General features: G+C 41.5%; 1 protein-coding gene across 8 annotated transcripts in view; it reads right to left on the bottom strand.

The window, feature by feature from the left end:
• The window catches only part of LOC126854440 (AT-rich interactive domain-containing protein 2), a 44,178-nt gene that overhangs the window by 18,222 nt on the left and 10,591 nt on the right, over window positions 1-15,365 (bottom strand). For all 8 annotated transcript variants that reach the window (XM_050601180.1, XM_050601175.1, XM_050601179.1 and 5 more), the window contains exons 3-4: window positions 3,070-3,167; window positions 582-733 (exon numbers count right to left, since the gene is read on the bottom strand). In XM_050601180.1, coding sequence (XP_050457137.1) covers window positions 582-733; window positions 3,070-3,167 — 250 coding nt within the window. The remainder of the gene's footprint in view (window positions 1-581; window positions 734-3,069; window positions 3,168-15,365) is intronic.

Below are 15,365 nucleotides of genomic sequence, written 5' to 3'. Positions count from 1 at the left end.
TCCTCGTGATGGATGAAAATGGACTCGAGGGGAAATATTGCGTAGATTCTTGCAAAAGAATCGAGACCACGCGATATATTTTTGCGCAGCGTTGCCGGGGGACGACACGGAACGAACGAATGAAAAATTCTGGCGGGCGGAAATTGCTAACGTAGTGAATTATTGAACCGTGACTCGCACATGCAAACAGAGAAAAAGGTAGAAAGAGAGAGGATCGATCGAGAGAGAGAGAGAGAGAGAGAGAGAGAGAGAGAAAGAAAAAGGGAAAACGTTGCGTGCGCGCGATGCGACGCGACGATGAAAGTGAGACAAGGAACGAAACAATGGGCGGTGGAAAACGCGCATTTGAAAGTCGCTCGACCGTGGCTACGTGCACGCCAACTGTATCGAGACGTACGCATCGCGTTATAAATTGGCAAAAGCGATTTATGCGTGCGACTGCGTTCGATGCTATTCGCCATAAGCACGCGGAAAACAATGGAATGACAATGTATTGTCATGTAAGTTTTTTTTTTTCCGCACCTTCGAATCTATTGTCAAGATATTATATAAATTCTTCGACGTAAAACCTCACGACTCACCTGCGATGTTGTGCTGATGATGATTATAAGTAAGAGGAACAGAGTGCAGTGCTCTGGCCGACCATTTCCGATGTCTGGAATCTTCATCGTCGTCGTCAGCCTGTTGACCATCCTCGCCTAGGAAGTGAACCTTCTCGTACCTGTCCAGATATCTGGAACAAAAACACCAAGTGTTTTATTTTAAAAATTTTATTTTCGATTCGAATTAAATTTCACACACACATAATATGGTTAAACAGGCATTAATAAATTTTAAAAATATCGTGTGATTGAAACATCGAAATGATGATTTGAATAAAAAAAAAACGTGTTCCACTTGGTTAAATCTTAAATTGTATCTCGTTGCAGAATTGATTTTCTTATATTTTGTAAAGAAAAATTATCTTTAAAAATTTTTATTAAATAACATTTATTATCGTAATTTTCGCTTTCCATAAAAGGCTCGAAAAATTTAACTTTTCAACGACTAAACTGTTTCGAGAAAAACAATGCATTTATCGATGATATAAATTGTTTTTAAAATAATTTGACAAGTCGCAACAAATCTACGAAATTTGGACAGAACAGTATCAAACATCAGAGATATCATATCATAAGCGATAAAATAGATTTCCACCAGTGGAAGCACTCGATTTCCGCAAGATTAGCTGCGCGGCCGTGACTCCTCTGATTCGGAATCGATTGACGTTTTCTAGAGAACCGGTTGACCCTCGGCGTGTCACCCACGTGGTGCGCGCTTCAATCTTGAGAACGCAACATCTCGCGACGACATTCCACTATCGGAGCGATGCAAAAATTTACAAAAGAACTCTCTTTCCAGACCAAGGACCAAGAAGACACCGATTGACTGAGCGATTGTCGAAAGATTCGCGTAATGTTCGCGCGAACAGGGTAGATGTCAGAGATAAATAGAGAGAAAGAGAGAGGACTAGAGGAACAGTCATGAGTCGGCGAGGGGGAGAGAAAGAGAGAGAGAGAGAGAGGATATCGAGTCGTGGGTGGGCGAAAGAAAGTGGTGGGGGTAGGTGTACTGGATCCATTCATGCAACCGACGTACAGCGCGGAAGGTGCAGGCAGCGGAGAGCAAGCAGCCAGAGCCTGATTGGCCGTTGGCGGGTGCGGACTGCTGAATACTACCTACTCTCCGACTAGTGCAGCGGCTACAATGTGTCAGTCGCGTTATTGACTGCTAGCGCGAAGTAGCCAGATCGCCGTGGGCGAAGCCACGTGACGTCCACGGAAATGTCTTCGGATGACGATGCGACTCTTCAGCGATTCAAACATAGTATTGTGCAAGAGATGCTCAACGCTCATTCCGGTTGATATTAATTTTCCTTTATTGGGAGCATCGTCGTTTGCATCGTAGTTTAAAAGACGTGGCGAAATACATTAAACTAGGATTATTTAATCCGGTTGATGGCGCGAGAAAAACATTAAACAGTACAGCGATACGCTGACATGAGATGCAAGAAAAAAATATTTGTCTGTTCAAATATAAGAACATAACAACAGATCTTTTTTCAAATTTAAATGTCCTCTTGTCAATCTAATGTGAAAATTTATATCTCTAGAAGATGACATATCATTAATTAAATATATTAAGAACTTACAATTAATAACAAGAGTTTGCATGTTGCATAAGTACTTATCATTTAAATCTACGAAATAATTTGATCAAAATTATATCAGCTATTCTAAAGAACGCAAACTTTTAACAGCTTTCTGACAGTTATAGTTTACAACGCGAATTTCAGTATGAAATGTCACACACGTGTCATCGGCAAGAGAATCGTGAACTCGGTGGCGCTTGTCAGCCACACGCGCTAACAAGATTGCAGGACTCGCTCCGGAAAGAGAGAAAGAGCACGAGAGGGAGAGAGAGAGAGGGAGGGAGAGGAAAGCGAGACTCAGGAACCACGTGGTGCCTCTCGTCAGCGAGACCGGGATATGAATGAACGAACGTACGTAGTACGCGATACGGAAAATGGTGGTGGGGCGTAGGGACCAATGCCGATACGCGGTGTTGGCCGTGCGGCAAAACGTTGCTACTCCCTGCCTCTTGCAGACGCTCGCGGACTGCCAGACGCAATGGAACATTGTAGCAAGCGCGACGCGACGCGACGCGACGCGCCGCGGCGAGAAGTCACCGTGCGATAAAGGCCGGATCAGGCGAGCCGTCTTCCGACCGATTTTCCGGAGCAGATCGACAGATGTCGGTCGGTTCAAAATTCGCAGTGGATCACTCAAGGGACAAAGTTGAGCGGACCGCGTCTAAAGTGAAATTGTTCGTCCAATTTGTTTGCAGCGATACGGTTATTTTACGAAAATAAAAAAAAAAAAATACACATTCGACATATTAACAATAAAGATTGACGAGGACCACGAGTTTTTCATATTGGATAATTCTGATGTTTCAATAAGGGGTTGAGAAATCATTATTCTTAAATGAAATGTCAATTAATTATCTCTTAGTTCCACAAGAACTTACCGAAGGTAAATTTGTTTAAGGCCGACCCCGCTGTTGATGCAACCGCTGGGCAAGTGAAATTGTTCGCACAACGACGCCCATTCATTTCTGGTATTGACCTGTAATGAATAAAAAATGCCAGTATGAGAATCATCTGTGAACGAAAATAATTGTGCGAGAACAAATGCGCATTGATCCGGAAACATTTAAAATTAATCGTATTTAATAAAATTGTTTGTAGGTATAATATGCCAGCACACGTTACTCAATACTTCAACATTTCCTTGTTATTTTAAGCTCGGACTCACCACTTTGAAATCGAAAATAATAATTCAAGAAAATCCGCTTATACATATTTCTGTTATCAACGAATAATATTACGCAATAGTAACGCGTAAATTATTTAAAATATGCGTTTCAATACATTACTGATATACAAGCATCAAAAATATAATATGCGATTGATAAATATTAATTAAATGCGATGTGACGTTTTAATCAACCTGTTTTGTATATTATACATACATATGGACACACGCATACAGGGTGGATCCAAATATTCCGGCCTGACTTTGCAATTTTATTGGAAATTTAATTCGGAACAAAAAGTTTCCTATAAACATGAGTCGAAAAATATTTTCTTAAAAAGTTTGCGCTCAGTTTGCTATCTTTGAAATCACGATTATTTTATATATTTTTACAAATATCAGGGAAAGTGTGCGTTTTTTAATAAAAAGTATCGAAACAAAAGTATGTTTACAAGAAATTTCCTATAAAATCTCAAAATTTGGCCGAACGTTTGTGCCAACCCTGTATATACCCTGTATATTTGAGATTTTTCATTAATGATTGAGAGATTTGATAATGACATCGGCAATTTTATTCTGATTTATTACACGAATTGATTATTAATTAAGACGCAAAAGTTAATCATTCGCACTGGCTTACTTTAATCTTTCGTAGAAAATTGCAATTATACTTTGAGAAATATAATGCGACGATACACGAAGCCGTTCAAAACAAAGGAATTAAAATTTATATAAAATTATTAGTGCCACATAAATTACGAAATATATTCATGTAAAATATTCTATTCCTTATATCTTTTAAATTAATTAACGTGAAATGTGTATATTATTCTCGTTAGTAATAGAGATGCTTTTAATACATGCTTTTACCATGCCAAGATATTTATGACTTCGTTATTTGGCCAATCTTTCTTTCTCCCTCCTCATAATAATATTAAAAAAACAAGATTCAAAGTTCAATCAAATAATAAAGTTATTAACAAAGATTTCGTTATTTTCTTCGCCAAAGTTTTTATTCGTCGGAAAAATCTCCCGATAGTTATGACACGCGAGATAAGCTGCAGTGCGGCGGGACATAAATTTCTATGCGGTCGACTGAAAAAAAAAATCGACTCTTCTCGGATTACGCGTCATACGCGAATATACAATGTGCCCTAAAAGGCCCGATTTTAATTTTGTAATGGTAAATTCTTTTTTACAAATTAATTTGTAAACAATTTTTACTTAGATATTTTAAGAATTCAAAGCATCCTCTTAAATTTCGTGAACGAGCAAAGATCGCTTTTAAACTTTCCTAAGAAAAAAAAAAACTGCTAAAAATTTCTCAAAGAATCCGTTATTAAAATAGAAGAAAAAAAACTTCTCAGGTATCTCCGAGATAATGCTAATCAGCGGCATTGCCTTTGATCATCGCGTTGCGTTTGCAGGGCCGAGATGCGAGCTCGCGATTAAGCTGAGATCTACATTCCGCGATGGAAATAAATGTTTATTGCGGTTATATTCGCGTTTATTTCGGTTTATTACGCGCGCGGAAGGAATCCACGCGTCCCACCTTTATTATACATCTTATCCCAGACTCTGCTATAGCTGAAACATCTATATTACATAATTTTTTTTATTCTTCAGATGAAAGTGCGTATATTTTAATCCGTAATTAACCGCTTAATAGATCGTGACTCTCATCCATCCCCTAAACATGAGGCGTAAAGAATGCGTTTTTTTTACTCTGCATTCTTACACAAAGTCGTATATATGTATAATTGATACGATGAGAATTAATAATGATATAAATCTGTTATATGTTTTTTTTTTATCGATAAATCTGAAGCGAAAGCGAGCATTTATTTCGAGTTCAAAATTAAATAAAAGGAACACGCCTAAAAAATTAACAATATAAAGAACAAATATTTTACTTTTATATTTTCATGTTCCCACAACGTGCGAATATCGGGGAACCATCTCCGCGCAGACCTGGCACGTGGTTCTACACGTGACCACGCGACGTAGAATCATCGGCGGCAGTCCTGCGCTCTCAAAGTGCGCTTTAAACAGCGGTGACAACGGGCAGGCGGCGGAGGAGGAGGAGGAGGAGGAGGAGGAGGAAGACAGTTGGGGGCAGGGAGTCGTCGTTCGTAAAATCAGCGACGACCAAGCATACTGGGTCAGTGCTCCCTGGATCGGCGCCCGTGTCTTCGCTCTATTCTGGTCACCATCGTCGTCGTCGTCGTCGCGACGTCCGACGATGAATCGGGAATGTGGCGCCTCGCCGTGGACGACCGTAAACGTCCGGTCGAGCTTGTTGCTCGGTAACCGAGTAATAATAGTTGATGAGAGACAGGGGATGTACACGACTTGTGCACGACGCGTATTTTAAGAACGCGGATGCAAAATGTCGATAATTTGGCATCGATGCGGAATATTAAATTTATGTTGACAGAATAACGCGGTAATTTTACATACGAAACGTCCAACGAGAATAGTGAACATCCGTTTTCACGGTCTAATAATCGTAAAGTTTTTGTGAAACATTTAAAGATTTTTTTATATAGATAGACATGGATATGTTATAAACTTAAAACTTACATAATATCAATTATATAAGCAATTATATAAGTATAATCGGATATGATAACGTCCGGTACATTTGCATTTATCTCGATTTTCTTTGTAATACTCTTAGGAAGCGTATCTCCTTCCCTCGTTTACATAAGTAATTGTATAGTACAACTGTTTCGAGAAGGCAAGGAATCGGTGATTCATCAAGTGTCCTTATACATGCTGGCTGCATCCTTATATGTGCGGGATACCATTAACGCAACCCTAATTGTATAAACAAACGTCTTTATAAAGTTTTTGAAAAAAATATATAATTCTAATTTGAGACTTTTGTACGGTAAAACGACTTCCCTTTTATTCCACTCGCCATTAGACTTGTAAAAGATTTGGTCCCTACGTCACGATTTCATCAGCTACACGAGACAATGCGTGTAACGAGTCATTCTCGTGCCAAGCGTTCGTATCTGGCCGAATTAATGCAGCCGATTGTACTTGCCTATTCGATCGCGTGCCGATTTCAGGTACGAATATCGAGCCTGCGCATGAGGAAGCGTTTGAGGTAAGACGCTCGAGAAACGCGTCTCGTTTCCCGCCTAAGTTTCGATCCAACGGGTGAGAGCGCGATTAAGTCGGTACCATCGGTTGTCGCCACGAGGTTGTAATCGCGCGACTTTGCTCGACCTTGACGCAGCGATAGGAACGATGCGCGGCGCATGCGCGGCGCGGGCACGTTCCTCGGGAGCGTCGAACGACGGTGTCCAACACCACGTGGTTCGGCGGATTCCGAAGCGCGATGCATGATGAAAGTGTCTTCGGCGCCACGTGGTCGTTGGGGTAGGACATGGTCCCTTCTCTCCCCTCCCTCTCTCTCACTACTCTCTTTCCTTCCTTCTCGCACGCTCGCTACTCTCTCCCACCCCCTCCTCCTCTCTCGCGGTTCGCTCTCTCTCTCCCCCCACTACTTTTCGCTCAACACACGTTGCTGCCGCAAACGCTGCGCCTATGACTCTCCCGCGTCTTCCGCTTCTTCTTCTAGCGCGCATCTACAGTAGGGTACGAGACACGCGGGGCACTGCAACATGTCGCCATCGATGTCGTCGCTTGGGTTGACTTCGATCCTCGGATACGATTCCTACAGTATTCCAGCGTTATCCTATCGTCATCGAAATTCAACTCACCTATATCATCGTCCTGTCATTTGCTTCTCCGATTTCGCGAAAGTAAGAAGATACGTTCTTACTTTTTCCCGGGATGATCTCGCGAGGGAATTAATCCACAGGATTAGTCGGCAAAGTGTCAGGCGGGATTAAATTCAGGGGAGAGCGCGCGAGCTAATCTCGGAGGAATCAACCCTCGGAGCGTCTCGTCGCTCCAACTTGTTCGAGTAATTCATCATCGCGCCATTAAGCCACGAAGGATGGAATTAACTCCGGTACTCTTTCTCTCTTACGTAAAAAAATCTCTCTCGCTCTAGACGGCAGGATTTATACGGAGATGGTTCATCTCGGTCGTCGCGAACCAACGCGTGTTAATATATGCGACGATCGTTTATGCATAAACACGACGCGACGCAATTCGTGTATACGGGGCGTTTGTACAGCGGGCGACGTCATTAGAATTCCGAACGGCATCGATTCTGCTCGAGCGACGACGACAACGACGACGGTGATATCAATCGTGATATTTCGCCGTGGGATTGGTTGCGATATTACATACACGTTCTTATAATGGATTCCCTTAGAGTGGATTGTAGCGAAAGAATCGTGAGACGATATCATTATTCGATATATCGATGAGAGCGAAGGAACAATAGACCGATTATCGGATGCTAAAGTCGGAGAATTTTAATCGTTTGATAAAATCTCGTGATTCGAGATATTATATCTTTTATGAGTGAAATTAACATCTTATCGTGTGTGTGTGTGTGTGTAGCGAACGATACACAAGTACAATATAAATTAAATATCATCACGTTTTATATTAAATATAAAAATTTGTTAATCTGCAAACAATATAATATTTTATTCTGGATATAATGGAATCGACAATAATACTGTTATTCCCGTTCTCTTTCCTCCTCTTTGCAAAAAAGAAATAGAATCGATGCAAATAGCGTTTAACGAGATATCACAGCTAGAAATACTACGCTTGTGAAAAGGAAGAGCTGGTAACTTGAGAATTTCTCGTCTTCCAATAGGGGTGTTTCATTACAAAATCGAATTACCACCAATCGTGAAAATGGATTCTCTTTAACAAGATTATTGCGAGAGATTGTAGTAATCATTAATTACATCTTTCTCTCTGAAGGTTCATACTAAAGCTTTGACGGCGTAGCTATACAGCTGTATATTCTTTTCATCTCATCAAGATTTCACAAAGAATATATCTGTTAAATTATGATTCAATGAGGCGCAGATTTTTATTAAATGAACTTTGCCACACTTTGTTTAACTAAAGGAGATCATAGAATAAAAGATACTTTACAAATATCGTTCGTTATCTCCTTCAATTTCTTTCTCTGTAACTGATTCTCCTTATCTTCTAAATACCCGAGTTGTTTCTACTTTATATTTGTATCTATGCGTTATAATGTCCGAGAATTCTGAATACCCGTGGCATTCAATTTATATTACTAACCAAACCAGTGTTTAATCAGAGGATCATTGCAATGATCGCATAACAATCATTTGCAACGATCACAAATGACATTACGAACATTGTTTCGACGAAAAGAAGCAACGATTGGGTCATGATCTCGCGATTTCGCCGTCGTCTTACCGATGTTTTTTACGAAACCGAACAGAGTCGATCCTCGCTCACGGCGAAAGAGCCGCAGCGCGTGTCACGTGAGTTCACAGGCCCACGGCTGGCGGCGACTGACAGTTCCCAGTCAGCTGATCGTCCACGCCGGGGTGGAGAAGGGGGTTCGAGGGGACAGCAGCGGTAGTAGCAGCAATAGTAGTAGTAGTAGTAGTAGCAGCAGCAGCAGTAGCAGCAGCGGTACAAGGAGGAGGAGGAAGTGAATAAGGGTAGGGGCGAGGGGGGGGGGGCGAAAAGTCTAGAAGAAAAGGAGGGCGGAGGGGTTAGCGACGCGCAGTCTGCCACCGCCGACGACGATGACGGCGACGACGACGACGACGACGACGACGACGACGTCGGCGGCGGCAGTGACGGTGACGGTGGCGGTGGCGGTGGCGGCGGTAAGATCAGCTGATCGGCGGAGGTGTGCTGGTGACTGACTGACTGTGAACTGTGAATGAACGCGCGGGGAACGGATGAAGAAGTCTTCGCGTGCGTACTCACGTGCGGCGTGAGCGCACGACGGACGGCTGGGGAGAAGACCCAGAGGGGAGGGGGCGACGGCAACGTGCGGAAGAGAGGGTGGGAGCGAGCGGTGTGCAGGCAAAAGGGAGGAGGAGGGCGAGCTGAGAGCGCGCGCGTGTCCGCCTGGCCGTACGCCCGAGTACTCGCGAGGAAGCGCGAGAGAGCGATTGGTTCCTCGCGCGTGCGGAAACGCCGGCGGGAAGCGCGTCGGGAAAGTCATTCGGTCTGTTCTGTCGGCGAGAAACGCCGGGAGAGCACGAGGACGCCTAAAAGTCAATGTTCGCGCGAGAAGCATCTGTCAGAGACGCGATGTCGCGAGAGAGAGATACGGTTTATGGAAAACTCTCGAATAGTAAAAAGCTGCTTCGCGGAAGCTGCGTTTTACTATTCATAATTTGCGAGCTTGGAAATTTTTCGTTCATATAATTAAATATCGCTTCCTCCTATTCGTATGTGATAAACGGTATACAATTAGTTTTAAATTCAAAGAAATCGTTATAAATCATTATCTTTATCTCCACTTACGAAGCTAACGGTACACCTTCCGTTCTGTGCCGTTCAATCGGCAAAATCGTTATTTATCTCCATAAAGTAAAGAATATTACGTTCGTCGAACAGGAGACACGGATTGGTTTTCACGGAAGGAACGATTTCGCTCCGACGAAGAGCCTTCATTGTGTCGACGGCTTTGGCTTGCACGCCAGGCAGATTTATGCTTGAAATGTATCTTATGGCCCGCGCGTGCATCCCTCAGAGATGCGGATGATGAACGATGCATGCGTGCATTCTCATTTCACGAGCCGACTGAGTTTGTTCGGCTACATCGTCGCACCGAAAAAGCTCGTATTTTTAACTCTAGTAAAATTTCTCTCATAATCAGATATCTCTTTGTCCGGTATATGTATATATCCGGTATATTCCATGCATTCAGGAGACATAATCTTTTAAGAAAATATTTATTAAAATCTTTTTTATAATTCTTTATTGCGACGTAGCGCCCGTATCTGTGTGTACAATCGTACATGAAAGTTTCTACAATTACATTTCCGCATTGCGGAAACGCCTTGCATCAGAGCCGCAATAAAATGTCTCGTTGCGGTGTCGTATACGATATATACGACGGGTCGTCGTCAGAGTGTCGAGTATTGATCTGGTCATAAAACGGGCAATCTTTTATCGCGCGTTGATGTGTATCGTAATATCGCAAATGTCTCCATAAATTCAAGCGATATAATTACAAGCAGTATATTATTATACGATAATATTTCCATTTTTTATTTCAAATATATATTCCGTATCAAATTGACTCAACTTTGAGCGCTAATGTTCGTCTGAGAAACTTGGAGCGGCTTAATTTGCTTCACTGTCGGCGTTTCAAGAATCGCGGTCTTATTTCAACGACGATACGAGTTACGTAAAACACGCTCGTTAAAACTCACGGCGGGAATCCGCGGGCGTATCTTTCGCGGCGCGATTAGAAACTCAAACTGATTTTATCCGAGTGTACGTATCGTCGCGTTATTGTATACATACATCGTGCTCGGATTTGCTTTGAGTCATCCAACGCGGCCTCGAGCGAAAATACACGCATCGGGTGGCCGGATTTTTTTTTTACGCAAATTTTATGCATGCACGCGCGGCCGGATGTAAGTAATGTCGAAAAGATGTGGAGCAAGACAAAAGGGGAGAAAGAGAGACAGCGAGAGAATTTATTTCGTGCTCTAGAATTAAATTTTATCGAACCGTTACGCGTTATGCATGAATACGTGCGATAAGTAATTAAAAGAAAAGCAAAAATAATGAATGAAATTATACGAAAGGGTATAAAATAAGATTTTTTTTTCTCTGCAAATTTAAATATTTTTTTTAATTTTAAGAAAAATTTTAAGAAAGATTTTTTTTCTTTGCGACCGTTAATAAAACTTTTTGGACATCCTATATACATCTAACTGTCAACATTAGTATGCTTCTATGAAAGTTTTGATTGAAAGGAAAAGAGGAGAGATGACAGATTGATTTAGAGATTCAGCGCGCCTATATTCATGGAACAATTGGACTTTGCCCCGATATGTATGCGTCCTTGCATATTTATTATGCCGTTTCGTCATTTTTTAACACCAGGATACACTCCGTCCGCTCACAATTCGAAAAAAGACACGTTTTCGCGATGATTATAATCTACCGATAGATTCCTTTCCGTCATCATTTTTCACTTAGAGTTCTAACACAAGCGCATTAACGGACGTAAAAAAAACTGCACGTGCCACTTGGAACGATGCGCGATTGAACGCGGAACTGCATTAATTATCTTCTTCTGGCATAAAACGTTGGCGAAAAATTTATACCGATGAAAAAGCGTCGTTCGTATTGTTTGCGCGAATGCAAATCGCGAGAGCTAATCTCTACGATTAGCACCTGAGTGCACCTCAAAAGCATTCGACATTTTTTTCACGTCATATTTACCCAGTAATGCATTCGCATTCCATGTTACTATGATTTAGTCGCAATACATATACACATCGGACACATTGTTGTGATTCTCGAGGAAGCAGGCTCGCGTATAAATGTAAACGATGTTACATCACTATCGCCGGATATACACACGTGTTCTGAAATCTGATGTAGAGATTTTCAAAATCTTTTTACACAAATATTATGTGTTTTTTTTTTTCTTATATGTATTTCACTTTAGATATATTTTTAAATATTAAAAAATAATATATATCCTTTTGTTATAAAATATATTTTTAAATATTAAAAAATAATATATATGTGTTTTACCTTCTATTTTGTTTATACATTTTTTTTATATATTAAAAATGAAAATAAAAAGACCTGTTCGAATCCGAAGATATTCGCGGATCATCATCTCGTTGATGCGATCCCAGCCATTCTTTATTGACTCAATTATTCGCGTCGGTTTCCCTTTGTTAATCGCTCGGCAAGTTCGAATAAGGCGATCGTTACGCCGAAGGACTTGAATATGCGTTATATCGGGCATCCGCATTATAACGCTAAGTGGCGTGAAACGCGTACGTACACCGAGCAGAGTGTTACGTGTAAACGACGACGCACATAAGAACCACAGCCGGATGGAAAACGCACGGCGTAATGATCGTTAGCAATAGAAATTCCGCATTTCGAAGGAGATAAAAACCGATGAAAACCGTCTCGTCTCGCGTTCGTCGATATCGAATATGAATTAGCCATACGTTTGAAAATTTTTCTTCTCTCTCAGAGAGGGCTATAACGTTGCAGAAGAGAAGATTTAGTTAATTTCAATTAACGTTAAGTGACGTTGGTAAAACCGGTCTTCCGCGCGGGATTAGAAACGAGCGTGACTCGAGTTACAAGACAAGATATATTTCGCGTAATCGCGTGAGAGAAGGAAAGAGGATTAATGTTTGATCCTTGGCTTGGCTCATTTCTCGAGACGAATACTTGTAAATTAATAGCCGACATAAAGGGGAATCGTACAGGTAGATTTTTATTTACATCAAGTAATTATCGCCGCGCCCATCGTAAAAATGTCCACTTTGACGATGGCTAATAAAGTTCGCTGGTTTATGTCACGTGTTTCTTTTTCTCTCTCTCTCTCTCTTTCGCTTGCTTCCTCTTTTTTTTTTGCCAATGCTGCATAATACCTAACCGGACGTTAAACTCGGCACGTATCAGCGCGACTCCTAGTTGACAGAAGGCTCGAGGCTACTTACGAGACAACTCTCTGTGCTTGTGCATTTAACCCTTTCGACACGCGTCTTTCTTCGATAGGTAAACTTCGCTTGTTACGAGCGCGATGCGAAACATCTGATAAAAGAAGAATAGTATCGCGTGTTAGTTTACAAATGCAATCCTTGTAGGCGATAATTGGAGACGTGGCGTTAATCGATCGCACACGACACTATACGCGCAATTAACGTCAAGGGGACCTCGATTCTACGCGGTGTCTGAAAGTTATCTATCGACAGGTATGTCGCGTGCCACCGTTAATATTACCGTTGACATTTACGATCAAAATGGCCGAGATAGCGCGCTTTGGAGTCACATCTCTCGGATAAGCTCGAGTAAAAGCGACTCGCTTGGCTGGTACATCTGCGAGAAACATGCGGGTGCCACGTTGTGCGTGGCTGTCGCGACGGCGAGCACAAATAATGGGTGCACACTCTTTCCCATCTCGGCGACTTGCCGCGACGTTGCGCAACGTTAAACTAATCTATGGTAGCTGTAACAAGCGCGTTATCCGGACTGAGTTGTTAAACAGGCTCGTCCGCGCAAGGATTGTTTTTATTACCCACCATATTTACACGGGAGATAAATAAAGCCATCCGTCGAAAATTTTCAAAAAGATACACGTATAAATTTTATAACAAAAATTTGTTTTCTAGGAATATTATTATACAACTCTTATCTCAGAAAAGAAATTTTCTCTTAATTTAAAATGTACCTGGAATATTATAACGCAACAATAAAACTCGTGATCGGAATTCTGGAAGAGAGATTTATACAAGTCCAACCACACGCGCACACAATCGACTCTAGTCTAGCGCGACTAGTTTCGAAAGTGCGAGAGAAAGAGCTTCCGTGAAATATTCGCGCGTCATAAATGGCTGGGAGAGATGGTCCGCGATGTACAGAGAGCAAAGAGGAAAAGGTGCAGTGACCTCCAAGTGCTGCGGCTCGTGCTCGAGTGACGGCTTACCAACTGGTACCGTCGGCCAAGGCCATTAATACCAATGTCTTTTGCACGACGGAAACGGCGAACGGTATGGGAAAGGGAAGGAGGCAGAATCGAAAGGATCGTTCGCACTTTAGGGGCCTTGTCGATGAAAATTATCGGAATTCCGAATTGATCGCGAATTTCAATAAAAAAGATAAATCAAATAAGATTTACTCAATAAAAAAAGATTTATGAAGAAACTCACGCGACACGTGGATGAACAGAAAATGTATATAAGTGCGAATATAATAAAATAATAATAATTCTCTCTTATATATCTTTAATTATATAAATCTTGTAATATAAAATAAAATTTATTAAAATATTTCTAAAAAAGGAATCGCATACATTTTTACTAAATAATAATTCTTATAACAATTCTTATTTTCAGTTGGATTTTATTTGTAAAATTTACTTTGTGGGTGTATTTGAAATATATATTCTCAGAAGTATATTTATATTTTTATTTCGCAACATTAGTCGTGACTTTTTCTTTCTCCAGTTAAAAGGCGACGACGTACTCGTAAATAATATACCTTGTCAACCTCAACCAGACAGTCATATTATAATCGCGTCGTTAACACGCACGTGTTATATAACAAATATACGGGTATAACATGTATCATTGAACTTTTGTAAAACGTATGCTAATGTTCGACTCTTTTTTGCGACGTATCGTCGAAAATAAAAATCGTGCGATAATTAAAGGTAAACAAAAATGCGAAAGCAAACAGTAGCGAAACGGACTGCCTCGTCGACAAAGCGATACGAATGCCTAGAGAAAGAGAGATCGTCGATCGTTAGGATCGGTTGCAACCAAGGCTGCTGCGCTGTTGGTGCGCAACGTGCACTTATCGGCAAGCACATTAGCCGGCACAAAGAGCACCGAGCGTCGAGTTCTTCCCCCGCGGTCGCGGCAAGTAAAAACGCGCCAAACACGGTCATGGTGGCGAGGCGCGATGCAGGCAGAGAGAATGCGTGCAGCGTGAGATCCGGTAAAAATCATGAACGTGCGATTCCTCTCGCGAATAAAAATTCTACCAAATCTATATTCGCGCCGCGCACAAAGCACTCCAAACGCAGTCGAATCTCAATGACACTGTGAACGTTTAATATTAAAATCGATGCCAAATGCAGACACAAACTGCTGATGATGATGTTTAGCGCGAAACCCTAACGTTAAAGAGAATATATCGCGATTTAACTTGCCATGTAAAAAGTACGAATAATTTTACGAATCATTTTATGATACTTTTGTTGTATTTATTTAAAAATGTTTCTCGCCTGTGGATTTTGATTTCATTTGAAAGCGCGACACATCGGATGACCACCTGTATCTTCGAACAGAGAGTCGGGTTTTCGCGCGGCGGGCAAGAAGAACAACGGATCCCCGGCCCCGGCTTCGCTCGCGG

The sequence above is a fragment of the Cataglyphis hispanica genome, chromosome 14 (genome assembly GCF_021464435.1).
Source record: "Cataglyphis hispanica isolate Lineage 1 chromosome 14, ULB_Chis1_1.0, whole genome shotgun sequence".
In the NCBI taxonomy this organism is placed as follows: Eukaryota; Metazoa; Arthropoda; class Insecta; order Hymenoptera; family Formicidae; genus Cataglyphis; species Cataglyphis hispanica.
This window is presented reverse-complemented; position numbering and strand designations above follow the sequence as displayed.